Below are 15455 nucleotides of genomic sequence, written 5' to 3'. Positions count from 1 at the left end.
CCTCCCCCCTCTCCTCCATCACCTCCCCCTCTCCTCCCCTCTCCTCCATCCCCTCCCCCCTCCTCCTCCCCCTCTCCTCCATCCCTCCCCCTCCTCCTCCCCCTCTCCTCCATCCCCTCCCCCTCCTCCTCCCCCTCTCCTCCATCACCTCCCCCTCCTCCTCCTCTCCTCCCCTCCCCCTCTTCATATCGGGGACAGAGGGAGGGGCGAGGACAGGGGGAGGGGCGGGGACTGAGGGGGCGGGGCGGAGACAAGGGGAGGGGCGGGGACTGAGGGGGCGGGGCTGAGTTGCTGGTCTCGCGAGATGACACGGGAGGAGGACGAGAGTTGAGCCTCACTTCCCTCACATCTCGCGAGAGCAACAGCGACGAGATCAGGTCAAATCCCGCTCTCCCCGCCCCGCCCCCCGCCGCGCGGGGGATGCTCTCGCGATATCTCAACCCCCTCCGCTCACACGGCGGCGGCCACCAGCGCCGCCATTGCCCTGGAAGCGTTTCCCCCGCTCCTATTCAAAACACAAGCGAATACAAAGGTAAAGCGCTCGGCGAGGGGGGGGCGGGAGCGAGGAGAGCTCCTCCATTGGAGCCGAGAGCGGTAGTCACGCCGACGGGGGAGGTGGAGAGGTTCCTGGGCGCGGGGCCGTTTGTTTGGTGTGTGTGGGGGTTTTTGTTGTCGGCGGTTGGAAGCGGCCAAGATGGCGGCGGTGCCGGGGAGACGCGGGGGGGGGAAGGAACTACAACTCCCAGCACGCACCGCGCCGCCGCTTCCCCCCCCCCCCCCCCAGCCTCGACATGGCCATCACACCAAGTGGCTGTGGGGGTGGGGGTGTCAGTCACATATAGATAAGGAGGTCATACATTTTTATAGGGTGACCCTATTTTGTCAACACTTTTTTTTAAAAAAATTGAGCTGAACACAATTCCTGATGGTTACTGGAGAAGCGTATGACTCCTGAGTGCTATCTAACCACAATAATAATAATAATAGTCCTCGCACTTGATGCGGCGCCTTATCGTGTCTTCGAGACGTCCCGAAGCGCTTCACGGGATTATACTGTGAAGTGCAGTGGCTGCGTGGCTTGTGAGCGAGACGCGGCAGCCCATTGCGCGCAGCGGCGTCCCACAAACGGTCGCGGATTGAGTGACCGCGTTGCTGTTGCCGGAAAAGCTTGTTGGGGGATTAATGGCTGTGTTTCTCCGATGTATCTGCTTTAGAATTTTATTACTTTCGCTCTCAGTTTGTTGTTGAGCTCAACACAAGGCAGTTTGGCTCCAGTACCTCATCTGTGGACTGTCCCCAGAAATAGGGGACGTGTGGTCACCCCATTTAAACAACTTGTGTGTGAAAGGCGCTGTACAAATGTCATTTTGTTGTTGTGGTGTTTACGTATGTGTATACACAGTATATGTTTATTATGTGTATATATCGAGACAATATAGCAACTTGTGTAAATATATATTTAGTGAGACCACACAGCAATGTTTATATGTGTATATGGAGAGAGAAAATACAACAACTTGTATTCATATATGTGTGTGTTTCAAGTGCTGTGGGATGCTACCCTGTGTGAGGGGTGCTATATAAATACATGTGTGTATAGAGAGACAATGCAGCAACAACACGTTTATATATATATATGTGTGTGTGTATATGGAGAGAATAACAATCCTTGCATTTGATATCGCGCCTTATCACATCTACCAGATGTCTCAAAGCGCTTCACAGGATCTACTGCAAAGTGTCGTGACTGCATATTTTGTGGGCAGAACATGACAGCCACTTGCGCACAGCAGTGTCCCACAAACAGTTATGGATTGAGAGACCAATTTTTTTTGAAGGAATTATTACCCCCGGAAAAGCGATCCGCCAATCGACTAACAACTGGATTCTTACTTACTGCTAGAAAAATTACAGCAACAACTTGTTTATTTGTGCTTTAAAGAGAGAGATGTGTGTATATGTATGTGTGTCAGCCTGGCTCAGTCAATAGCACACTCGCCTCTGAGTCACAAGTTTTTGGGTTCAAGCCCCTGTGTCAGGACTTGAAATCACATAGTTTAAGCTGTCACTCCAGTGGATTGCGGCGCTGGGGGAGTGTTGCATTGTCGGAGGTGCCGTCCTTCGAATGAGATGTTAAACCAAGGTCCTGTCTGTGCCTGTTCAGGTGGATGTTAAAGACCCTGCAGCGCTATTCAAAGAGAAATAAGTTTCTCTCTCCCAATGTCCTGGTCAACAATCTCTCAAATCAAAATTGGTCATTTGTTTCACAGCTGTTTGTGGGACATTGCTGCGCATATATTGGCTGCTGTGTTCTCTCACATACGCAGTCACTCCAATTCACAGTAAAATCCTGTGAAGAGCTTCGGAACATACTTCTGATATTCAAGATGCCATACCAAATAGTGGCATGGGATCTTTAATTCCCACCTGCACAGACAGGAAGGTCCTTGGGTTAAGATGCCATCCAACAATGCAGCATTATCCCCATCACTGCACTGAAGCTTATTAAGTCAGCTAGCCCATGTATTTAAGTCTCGTTATGGACCCCAATTGAACCCACAACCTGCTGACCCAAGAGTCAAGATGACTGCCAACTGAGCCACGTTATTTATCCAACACAATAAAAGGATTCTACATAATTCTGGGCGAGTTTAAATAAAAGCTTTGCTTCACAGGGTGAATCTCTTGGTTTTAGTGGAGCTCAGGGTTGTCGTGACCTGTCCATGTTTTATATTTAATAGCAACATCAATTGTGTGTTGCTGTTTGCAGGCTGCATTTCTCTCCCCAGCCCCACAGTAGATACGTAGCTTTACAAGGTTTTAGTCCAAAGTAATGTGTTCCTGGCCTTATAAATAGTCTTGCATTTGATAGAGCACCTTAAAACTCTTGGAAGCTCTTCACAGAATTTACTATGAATGAACTGACTGTATATTTGTATGCAGTATACAAATGACTGTATCTATGACTGTTTGTGGGACACTGCTGTGCACAATCGGTTGCCGTATTTCATCTACAAAATACAGTCTATCACTTTACAGTATATTCTATGAAGCGCTTTGAGACGTCTGAATGACATGGTAGTATATCAAATGCAAGTATTATATTTGTAGGCCTTCATGGAATAAGTAAAATTGAGAGGACAGAAAATAATAATAATTCTTGCATTTTAATATAGCGCTTTTCATGTCTTCTAGACATCTCAAAGCGCTTCACAGAATATACTGTAAAGTGAATGACTATATATTTGTGGGCGAAATGCTGGCAATTCACGTCATTCAACAAATGAGAGAGAAAATAAGGTAGCATGCTCATATAATCCTAGAAAGTTTACAGCGCAAAAGAAAGCCATTCGCCTCTCATGTCTCTGCTGGTGCTCGCTCCTCCACAAATGTGTGGAGGTGAAGGGTGAGTAGGATGGGTACGAAAAGTATTTCTGTGCACAGAGGGAGAGTTAGCAGCTGCAGTTGAGCTATGACTTTCTAATTTATACTGTGAAGAGCTTTGAGACGACTCAACGACATGATAAGGATTAGTACAAGCATTATTATGATAGCCCTCACATTTATTACTATAAACGTGTTGTGAAGTGTGGTGACCAACCACCTATAAAGCCTGTCTTGAAACCTTTTTGACTGTGCTTTTGGTCATCTCCCTCTCTCTCTCTCTTTCCCCCCCATTCCTTGGCTTTCTCCACCCCTAGCTGGACCGGTGAAGCACTTTGTGATGTCCTGCTGAGATGAAAGGTGCTATATAAATATAAAATTGTGGCAAAGTTACTTGTAGAAAAACGTTGCAACTATTTTGCGCACAAAAAGGAGAGGAAACATAAATACCCTTGAAGTAATTGACCAAATTATCTGGAATTGTTGGCCAGGACACGGGGTGAAACTCCCTTCTCTTGTCAAACAGGGAAAGGATCCAGGAAGCATGGTTGAAACTAAGACACTGGAACTCCATTTATGAAACTGCTTAACAATGTAAAATTAAAACGCTTGATATAATGCCTAGCGGCTGAAAGCACTTCACAAATGATTGTGAAGTGCAATGATTTTTTTGTTAGAAACATGGCGGCCGATTTGACATACGATCTCACAAATAGCCATGGAATGCGTGACCAATTAATCTGTAGGGCTGTAATGGGAACGTAGTATTATAGAATCAAAGAATTATACAGCACAGAAGGAGGCCATTCGGCCAATTGTGTCTGTGCCGGCTCTTTTAAAAGAGCTATCCAAATCCGTCCCACCCCCCCACTATCTCCCCATAGCCCTGCAAACTTGTCCTCCCCCAATTCTTATCTATAGTAGGGTAGGTATTCTGGAAGGATGAGGTCAAATTTCATAAAGGAAATTAGTGATGACTTGTTCCTTGTTATTTGGATGCGCTGAACGTATTGAGTCAGCCAAGCAGTGTCTGAGTAATGGGGTCAGGTTTCGCACTCACTGCAGCTTTCAACCCAAGTGAAGCTATGAGTACGTTCAGAAACTTTGGCTGTGGTAAGTGTAGCTTGTGGTAAGAATGTGACAATTAAGTGTAAGAATTAGAGTCCTGTAACGTAGTGGTCAGTGCGCTTACCTTGCAAGTGAGAAGACCCGAGTTTGATTCCCAGCCAGGGTGAAAGTTTCTTTACTGCACACGTCTCTGTTTACCTCAAAAGCGCTTTGAGATGTCTCAACGATGTGATAAGGCACAAAATCAGATGCAAGGATTATTATTATAAAAAGGGCAGGGAAATGGGACTAAACAGATAGCTGGCACAGAGTTTTGGCCCATTGACCTGGTGCCAGGTCTGAGGTGCTGAAACGCTCTGATTTTGTTAAATTGGCTCCCTTTATGGCCTAGCGGCTAAAGAAGAAAGATCTTTAATTTTGTAGCGCACATAATGTTGTAAAGTGCTTCGTGATAATTACGAGCACTTGTGGTGACAACAGCAAATCGCATCAGCTATTTTGCGCGCTGAGTCAATTCGCTTCACAGTATATTTGTGAGGCGCTTTGAGATGTCTCAATGACTTGATAAAGCGCTATATCAAATGCAATGATTATTATTAGGTCAAAAGATCCCCCGGCACTGTATAAAAAGAGAAATAAAATTGGTCATTCACCTCATGGTTTTTTGTGGGACGTTGCGTTGCGGTATGCAAATGGACTGCCGTGTTTGCCTAACAAATAACAAGCGTTACATTCCACAGTAAAATCCCGTGAAATGCTTTGAGACGTCTCAACGACGTGATTAGGAGCTATATCGCCTCATCAAGTCTTCGAGACGTCTCAAAGCACTTCACAGAATATACTGAAAAGTGAATTGACTGCATATTTTCTGGGTGAAATGCGGCAGCCAATTGTGCACAGCAGCGTCCCACAAACAGTCGTTGATTGAGTAATCACTTTTGTTTAGGGAATTATTACTGCAGAAAAAGCAATCGACTAACAACTGGGGTCTTATTTACTCCTGTGTAAGCATAGATGTGCAGAGTAAGAAAACCTGCCTACGGTTTTACCTTACCCGGGAATCGAAACCAGGTCCTCTGTGAGGCGGGTGCTCTAACCAATCTGTAACAGAACTCCACAAACACTCCACCTGCTCTTGATACCCAGTGACCACAGTTTGTGGGAGTCTTTCATGTAGCACTTGGTGAATCGTATGGCTTCCCACAGTTAATTTGGGCTGTCACCTCCTCGAAAAAGTCTGAGATCAGTCAAGACAAAGCCTTTCTTTTCTGAACCCATGTTGGCTGTCAATTATTAGATTCTTTGTAGGTAATCTTCCACTTCCTTTCTGAGTTCATAAATTTTCCTATTACTGAGATCAGGCTAATGGGTCTATAGTCTCCAAGTTTAGTTTTGTGTTTCTGAATCCATTGTTCCTTCAACTGAGATGTGATTCCACAGGTGTGATGGCCTTGAGCATTGACAGCGAGCATCCTGCCAGGGTGTGAGCAGCCCAGCCCAACTCGTGTTCCCACGAGCACACCTTCATCTGAGATTAACAAACTCAACACAGCTTTTACACTGAAATTGAGACCTGCCAAGCCATGACTCAAAGTGGAATCGTCTGCATCCTTGGGGTGTGAGCTGTAAGAATAATTGAGTCCTGTAGGATTTTGGTTAGAGCACACGCCTCACAAGTGAGAGACTTGGGTTCGATTCCCCGGAGACCAATTTTGTATCTGAAAATGGGGGGAAAGCTTAGGGAAAAAAAAGCTTTAAAAAAAATAATATTAATAAAAATGGTGGAGTTATTTGGTCCCTTCTGACATCAGTTCCTGCCTTGTACATATGCACCAAAGCAGGAAGTGAGGTCGGAGGTGATCTACTGACCCCAAATCTGGCCATTTTAGTGCGGAAAGTGATCTGGCAAGCGAGCCTTTTCTTTGCATGGTTAGTGAACAGATTCCACAGTGCGAAAAACCCTGTGCTACAAAGAAATTTGCATAACGTTGCAGTGTATTGGAACAAAGCTAGACTGGGTGCGGTTCTAACCTGAGTCATCGGATGGTTTTCCGATCTGAGCAAATCATTAGTCTACATTACAGCTTTGAAAATACCCAACTACAATAATCTTTATATGACAAAACCACCAATTATGTCAGTTCTCAGTCATGTCAGTCTCGTGTCAGTGTTTAATTTTCACTTTTCAATACCCTTTCATGTCTGAATATTTCTCATAGAATAATAGAAATTTTCAGCACATGGGAAGGACAAGATTGCAGGACTATGGGGAAAGAGCGGGGGAGTGGGATTGATTTGGATAGTTCTTTTCAAAGACACGATGATTGTGTATGATTCATGATAAGAAGACCATTCAGCCAAGCACAGCTGTCTGAAAAGCTCTCCATTCAGTCCTACTCCTCATACACCTTAATATTTCTTCTATTATTTCTCTAAAAGCTATAATCTAAACCATATATCATCTAAAAGCAAAGTGGAGTCCTGTAGCTCAGTGGTTATCTCCCTTCACAAGTGAGAGGGCCCGGGTTCGATTCCCGGCAGGGCGAAACCTTAGGCAAGTTTCCTTACTCCACACGCCTCTGTTTACCAAGCAGTATGTAGGAACCCAGTTGTTAGTCAGTTGGCGGATCGCTTTCTGGGGGTATAACCCCTTCAAAAAAAATTGGGTCACTCAATCCATGATTTTTTGTTGGACACTGCTGTCTGCAATCGGCTGCCACATTTTATCCACAAAATACACTGTCAATGCACTTTACAATATATTCTGTGAAACGTTTTGATGTCTCAGTGACGTGATAAGGCAGTATAAAAGGTCATATTAGTATCACTAAATGAGCAAGCAACCATCTTGTATCTGCAATGAAATAATGCAGGTGTAGGTGCATTGTGTTCTTTGAAAAAGTTGCTTTCCCATCGCCTAATTGGATATTACTTCAAGCAGAGACAGTCACTCGAGAAAACCTGCACATGTGGCTCAGTGTAACCAGAGGCAGTGTTTGAACAATGAAATTGGACTCACAGAGTGAGAGGGAGGAAGAGAGGGAAGTGGAGGTTAGATCTGGATATCCACTGACTCATTATTTTCCATCTCCTGCTGGTTTCATCTGTTTTCTTTCCTCTTATTTCCCTGCCACCTCCCCCTCTTTTCCCTGCAGTTTTATTTTACCTTTTACCTTTTATATCTTAAATTGGTGGCTGCAAACAGCCTTTTCGCTAGTAACTACTGATGAAAACAAAACTTATACTTTCCTACTTCTGAACTATTCGGTGACTCGATCATTGTTGTCCATCCTTCAGATGAGATGTTAAACCGCGGTCCCGTCTGCCTGTTTAGGTGGACATTAAAGATCCCATGGCACTATTCAAAAAGAGAATGGATTTTCTCTCTCTTGGTGTCCTCGCCAATAATCTTTAAAAAAAGAATTGATCATTCACTCCATGGCTGTTTGGGATTTTGCTGTGCGCAATTGTGCTGCCCAGTTTGCCTACAAACACACAGTCACTCCATTAAATAGTAAATAATAATAATCGTGCATTTGATATAGCCCCTTATCTCGTAATTGAGATGTCTCAAAGCGCTTCACAGGATATACTCTAAAGTGTAGTGACAATATTTTGTGGGTGAAACGCGGCAGCCAATTGCGCACAGCAGTGTCCCACAAACAGTTGTGGATTGAGTGACCAAATTATTATTTCTTTTTTGGTGAGATTTTGAGAGAGAAAAGAGGAAGACATAGAGAATAGAGGTTGATATATATATATATATACACACACAGATAGAGATAGTGAGGCAGACAGAGACCTGAAAATTCTCCTATTTAATAGTTAACTGCTACTTCACGTTTTTACCAGGTTGCAGTTGGTCACACTTAACAATAACAATGATCCTTGCGTAATCGCGTATTATCACGTTGTTGAGATGTCTCAAAGAGCTTCATGGAAAATATTGTAAAGTGAATTGACTGTCCATTTTGTGGGCGAAACGCGGCAGCCAATTGCATACAGGGTATCCCATAAATACTCGTGGATTGAGTGGCCACATTGTTTTTGAGGGATTACTACTCCTAGAATGTGATTCACCAATTGACTAACCACCTGGTTCCTACTTACTAGCGGTAAAGAGAGGCGTGTGGAGTGAGGAAACTTGCCTAATGTTTCCTGCTGCCCGGGACGCGAGCCCAGGTCCTCTCGCCTGTGAGGTGAGTGCGCTAACCATCATGCTACAGGACTTCACTTGACAGCAAGGGCTCGAGCGGCTAAAGTGTTAAATTGGTGTCTATTCATTGAGCTCATGGGATGGGATCAATTGCAGCCGGGGACATTGATCGCATGCTTATAGACTGCTGTAATTACAGCACAGCCATCGGTCTGTTGGCACGTGGTTCCTGACACAAGTGCCCTGCCACTTCACACCAGATGGTGCACTCTGTATTCTCGCCAGGTTTCGAACAGTCTGGTAACGTCACCAGAAGATTTCTAGAATTATGAGCGCTGTTCGAGTAGCTTTTGCGCATTTCCGAAAAATGGCGTTTAGCTATTCGGGAGAAGAATATTTCTGGCTTCTAGAACGTCAGCATATCAAAGCGCTTCACAGTAATCGTTGCTCAGTGTAGTATGTTTTTGAAGGCAAAACGACTACCAGCCAAGTGGTTTGTAAAGTGATCACCTTATTGTAGGTATTTATTAATATCATTAATGATAATCCTTGTATTTGATAGAGAGTCATTGTGACGTCTCACAGCGATTCACAGGATATACTGTGGATTTTCTGTGTATGTTGTGGGTGAATTATTATATTACGATTAATAATGGTGAGAAATGGGGGAGGGGAGAGGGTGGGGTCTGTTCTTTACTGAAGGGTGAAGGGTTTAGAAAATTGGCAAACTTGGGCCTACTGAATGTTCCTCGCCTCTTCTGACCCACAATTGGCAGTTTAGCTTCTAGCCATTATTTTCCTACCCTCTGCAATCCCTAGCCTAAATCCCTCAATACCCTTATTATTCGTCTGCCTACTGATTCAGGAATCTCAAATGTTTCTGCCTGTACGGCAATTCATTGCACATTTCCACGTGCTCTGTGCACAATTGGCTGTGGTACGCCCTCAAGTACACAGTCAATCTACTTCACAGTATATTCTGTGAAGCGCTTTGAGACGTCTCGATGACACGATAAGGTGCTATATCAAATGCAAAGATTATTATATGCTTTCTCATCTCGCTCTTATCCCAACTCGAATTTGAAGACCGCGTCCCTTGTTTGTGACCCTCTCCCAGCAGACCACCTGGCTTTAAGTTCCAGTTTTCTGAAATCTCTTTCTCGCTTCTGCACACAACCACAGGATCAACAGTCAAATGACACGATGCTTGCTAATGGTCATGTGTTGGACTTGTCCTAGATATCAGAGAACAGCAATGAATACAAGGTCATATACTGTTTTCATCTGTTATCTCCAGTCTCAAGATATCGAGAAACACTTGATTAGTTCCACAGACCAATGTTTAAAAGTGTTGTTTCCCTCCTATATCTTCTATTTCGAGACCTGTTAAGCCTCAGATTGTCATCTTCCCATTCCTTTGCATTTCCCTTCCTATGTGTTCTTATATACAGATAATAATAACAATCCTTGCGTTTTATACGGCGCCTTATCACGTCTTCGAGACGTCTCAAAGCACTTCACAGGATACACTGTAACATGAGTGACTATATTTTGTGGGCGAAGCGTGGCAGCCAATTGAGCACTGTTGTAGACTGAGTGACTAAATTATTATTATTTGCTTAAAATAATCATAATATAAGATGGAACACAACCACAGGGAACTAGATAAGGATTCGAACAGTATAAACGTGAAGAGATATGGGGAAAGAGCTGGATAGTGAGTGCAAATGGAAAGAAGGAGATGTAGAAAAATAGGTAGTTGTGGTACAGACATTGGGAGCAAACAACAATAACAACTTGCATTTATATAGCGCTGCCCAAATAGTGACAGTGATAGAGTACAACGCCGAGCTGGGGGGAGCGTCACCTGAGGGGGAGGTGACCATAGACACAGTCGAAGAGGAAGGTCTTCAGGCATGATCTGAAGATGGGGAAAGAGGGGGCAAGCTGGAAGGATAGAGGCAGAGGGTTCCAGAGCTTCGGGGCATAGTAGCTGAAAGCGCGGCCACCAATGGTGGAGTGGAAGTCACGAGGGGCAAGTAGGACATACACCCTCCAGTGCAGAATGTTTCTCCACTTGTGGAAAACGGCCACAGCTTCCAGCTTTTCTCTCAGCTCTTTACTCTTTACTTAAGGTGTTTTAGTTTAGTAGATAGTGAGGCAAAATAGAAGTAGTCTAGGCCTTTTAGCTTGTGGTCTTGCTCCACGGAATCGAGCCTGGAAAAGGTGGAGTTACCTCGGCCCTGCAAGCCAAAACCCTGAGATGTGGCTGCTCTTTGCTGTTGCGGAATATTTATTTATGGCTTTCAGACGTTATTTCACAAGGTGAAGAGGAAGTAATGGAAACTGTAATAAAGTGGTCTGTGGGAAACCGACCCATCAATAGTGATGTTTTTCGCCATTTCGAATCAGACCATTTGTATGGGTTTGTAGTACAGGAATAGGAGGAGTGCTGTAACCAATAAGCTATAGAGTCCTGTAACCTTTTGGTTAAAGCACTCGCCTCGCAAGCGAGAGGACGCGGGTTTAATTCCCGGGCAGGGGGAAGCATTAGGCAAGTTTCCTTACTCCACAACCTCTGTTTATCAAGCAGTAAGTAGGAACGTTTGTAAGTCTATCGGCAGATCACTTTCTGGGAGGTAATCAACCCTTTAAAAAAAATTGTACCTTAATCCACGACTGTTTGTGGGATACTACTGAGTGGAATTGGCTGCTGCATTACCCCCCACAAAATATACAGTCAATCCGCTTTACAGTATATTCTGTGAAGCACTTTGAGTCATCACAACAACATGATAAGGCGCTATAGCAAATGCAAGGATTATTATTATATATTATCAGACCCAACAAGGCTGTTGGTTGAAGACCGAAGCAATCCAATTTCCTCATCTTTTCCCGTTAATAACCTTACTGCTCCACGTCCCCCGCCCCAACCGCCCTACCATCGGTGGTCGGGCCTTCAGCCTCTCAGCCCCGAGGCTCTGGAACTCCATCCCCCAGTGCCTTCGCCGCTTCCTCCCTTTCCTCCTTCAAGGCCGGTCTCAAAACCTTTCTCTTTGACCTTCAGCCTTCAGCTCCCCTCTCGACTCTCTACCCCCTCCTCGCTCCCTCCCTTCCCTCCCCCTGACCATTTCCCCCCTCCTCGCTCCCTCCCTCCCCTCCCCTCACCCTGACCATTTCCCCCCTGCTCGGGTCATGACCCAACTGTGCAGCGCCTTGGGACGTCCTCCTGACGTGAAAGGCGCTTTATAAATGGAATCTTGTTGTTGTTGTTGTTGTTGTTTACTGCCAACATCCATCCATAAAGAGCCCAATCATTTCTGTCTTTAGGGCCTCTGGGCCTTTAAGTTCTGCATTCTCATATTCTTCTGTGAATAAATGTCAGGTCTCGTCTCTAGCTGCTTAAATTTAATTTGAAGACTCTGCCTTGGGAAGAGTCATCCACCATCCAGCTAATGTTTTCTCTTCATTATGTTATTCACCTCAATCCGATTGATCACCCGTTATCCTCCATCTTGGAGGTTACATGGACCCAGACTGAAATAAAAACATTAATTCTCTTCCCTCCCAATATTGTGCTCTTGTTTCTCTGAGAGAAAAGAGAGCGGACCTGAAGGGGAGATATCACTTTATATGCAGCGTTTCATGTGAAGAAAATGTCTCGAAGGGTCTTGCGGATTGAGATTAATTCGAAATGAAGTGAGTTTTGTTGCGGAGGCAAATGTGGCAGCTGATTTGTGCCCAGCCACAGCCCACAAACAACAGGGAAATAATTAATAATAATCCTACATTTGGTATGGCACCTTTCACGTCAGGATGACATCCCATTTGTGGAGACTTGTAGCGTAGAGGTTAGTGAAAGCAAGAGGACCCGGGTTCAATTCGCTGGCAGGACGAAACCTTAGGCAAGTTTCCTTACTCCCCTTGCCTCTATTTACCTAGCAGTAAGTAGGAACCCGGCTGTTAATCGACTGGTGGATTGTTTTTTGGTGGTAATAATCCCTCAAAAAAAAAATTTGCTCACTCAATCCACGACTATTTGTGGGACGTTGCTGTGTGCAATTGACTGCTGGATTTCACCTACAAAATACAGTCAATCCACTTTACAGTATGTTCTGTGAAGCGTTTTGAGACGTCTCAACAACGTGATAAGGCGCTATATCAAATGCAATGATTATTATTGTTATCTCAAAGTGTTGCAAGCTGTATACTGTAAAGTACAGTGACTGTGATTTGTGTAGTTTATCAATTAGAATTGAGGTGATTTTCCTCCTTTGTGGTGAAGCTTGTTGAATCCCTAATGGCTTGGAGGAAGGTGCGTGTGTTTCATAAACGTAAATCTGCTCAACACTTGCAGCACTTTCTCATCAGCAAGCCGTGGAGCTGCCTAGTAAGTAATAAGATTAGCTTTAGCAGAGTGCTTGCTGCCTTTCAGCCCAGCTTTTCGGAGCTATTTATCATATAAAGAGTAATGCAATTTCAAAACTTGCTGTGAGCATCTCTCAAACATCTCGCAAATGTTTTCTGCCCAATTTTGTCTTCTGTGAATGGAGGTAAATGTCCAATGTTGTGCTCCTTCTAACCCTGTTCCAGCTCAACCAGTTTGTTTTCCTTTTAAATAGTGAAGGATCCCTGGGCCAGATCTGCAGCTTCACAGGACAGACTGGTGTTGAGGCGCATCTATGTATTCTGATCCTGACAGCCAGGGCACATACACCGGTGTCATCCCTCCTCCTCCGAGCAGGACGCAGGTCAAAAAGGTTTCCACCAGTGCCCCTCACGATGTGATGCCACAGAGAGTGCCAGCAACAGAACAGCAGGTAATGAGCAGGTAGAGAGAACTCCAGTCACTGAGCTTTGTCGAATGATGAAATGTGACAATAACGTGCATTTATCCAGTTACTGAGGCAAGCGAGGCAGCTGATTTGCACCCAGCGATATCCTAAACACAACATTTGAGACAAGCAGCCATTTATTTCACAAGCAGCTGCTTTTCTGGTGCTAACATCACCATTCATTCAAATGCTGTATCATTTGAAGATGCATTTCAATGTATTGGTGTTGGCGAGGAGGGTGGGTGTGGGAGGTGGGATTGTTGTGCTTGTTTCTGCAAATTGACTGCCACATTTGCCTGTAAATGGCCTTTAGATGTCAGCCTGCCTCAGTGGTAGCACTCACGCCACTGGGTCTAAAGGTTGAGGGTTAAAGCCCCACAAAGGAACTTTCAACACAGTGTATGAGTATGACTATATGAGGCTAACACTCCAGTTTAATGCTTCGGGAGCACTGCATTGTCTGAGGTGGTATCCTTTGGATGAGAAAGGATACCAATGTGGAGAAATGCGAGGTAATGCGTTTTGGTAGAAAGAATGAGGGGAGGTAATATAGGCTGGTAATACAATCTTAAGGGGGGTAAAAGAACAGAGAGACCTGGGGGGCAGGTAAATGAATCCTTGAAGGTGGCAGGACAGGTAGATAAGGCTGTAAAAAGGGCATATGGGATACTAGGCTTTATATATAGGGGCATAGAGTACAAGAGTCAGGAGGTTATGATTAACCCATATAAACACTGGTTTGGCCTCAGTTAGAATACTGCACCAGTTCTGGGCACCGCACTATAGGAAGGATGTTAAGGCATTGGAAAGGGTACAGAGGAGATTTACGAGGATGGGACCAGGAATGAGGGACCGTGATTATGCGGAAAGGATTATTCTCATTGGACCAGAGAAGGTTATGAGGACCTAATAGAGGTCTTCAAAATCATGAGGGAATTTGATGGGTCAGAAAGGGAAAAACTGTTCCCACTGGTGGGTGTGTCAGTGGCTCGAGGTCACAGATTCAAAATGGTCTCTAAAAGAAGCCGAGAGGAGGTGAGAAGAAATTTTTCACGCAGCGAGTTGTTTGAATCTAGAAGTATTGCCTGAAAGGGCGGTGGAGGCCGATTCGATAACTACTTTTAAAAACGCGGTGGACGGGTATTTGTGGAGGACGGGTTTGCAGGTTATGGGGAAAGGGCTGGGAGTGGGATTGACATTAATTGCTCTATTCAAAGAGCCGCACAGACTCGATGGGCCGAATGGACTCTTTTTGTGCTGTACAATTCTATGATTCTATGAAACGTGGAGTCCTGTAACTCAGTGGTTAGAGCACTTGCCTTGCAAGCGAGACACCTGGGTTCAATTCCCCCAGGGCGAAACCTTGGGTAAGTTTCCTTACTCCACACATCTAATGATAATCCCTATATCAAATGCTATATCAAGTGCTATATCAAATGCAAGGATTATTACATTATTATTATAACGTCTCTGTCTGTTCAGGTGGATGTTAAAGATCCCATGGCACTATTTAAAAAGAGAAGGGAGTTTCTCTCTCCTGGTGTCCTGGCCAACAATCCCCCAGATAAAATTGATCATTGACTTCATTGACTTGTGGGATATAATGTGCAAATGGGCTACAGCATACACAAATACACAGTCATTGCACTTTACAGCAAATCTTGCAAAGTGTATGAATATGACTATACTTTGAGATAGATATCTTCACGATATGAAAGGGGCTATGCCAAATGTGATTGCTTGATAATATTTAACTGTGGCCCCGGAAAGTTATAGTGGATGTGGTAGCTTGCTATAACGTTCTGAGGGCCAGGGATGGGTCTAATCAATGAGTTAATTTATGGCAAAAAAACTTAATTTCCCCTTCCGTGCTGCCTTAGGATTCCACATCCCCTGTTGTCTCGCCTCAACAATCACCACCATCCTCACCGCTTATCTGGAGGAAGCACGGCAAGCAGCATCCCAGTGGAGGTGAGAGATTGGGGTGGAGGGAGGGGGCTGCGAGGGAGGAC

The 15455-nt window shown here is 44.7% G+C and overlaps 1 protein-coding gene across 7 annotated transcripts in view; it reads left to right on the top strand.

The window, feature by feature from the left end:
- The first annotated feature begins 443 nt into the window (after window positions 1-443).
- Window positions 444-15455, top strand: part of reps1 (RALBP1 associated Eps domain containing 1) — a 52293-nt gene continuing 37281 nt past the window's right edge. For 6 of the 7 annotated variants that reach the window (XM_042333090.1, XM_042333088.1, XM_042333086.1 and 3 more), the window contains exons 1-3: window positions 444-532; window positions 13231-13428; window positions 15324-15414. In XM_042333090.1, coding sequence (XP_042189024.1) covers window positions 13291-13428; window positions 15324-15414 — 229 coding nt within the window. In that variant the 5' untranslated portion in view covers window positions 444-532; window positions 13231-13290. Of the gene's footprint in view, window positions 533-7485; window positions 7504-13230; window positions 13429-15323; window positions 15415-15455 lie in introns of those variants that run through there. The other variant, XM_042333084.1, reaches the window with a different exon arrangement.

This window comes from Callorhinchus milii, unplaced genomic scaffold, assembly GCF_018977255.1.
Source record: "Callorhinchus milii isolate IMCB2004 unplaced genomic scaffold, IMCB_Cmil_1.0 Scaffold3, whole genome shotgun sequence".
NCBI lineage: Eukaryota > Metazoa > Chordata > Chondrichthyes > Chimaeriformes > Callorhinchidae > Callorhinchus > Callorhinchus milii.
This window is presented reverse-complemented; position numbering and strand designations above follow the sequence as displayed.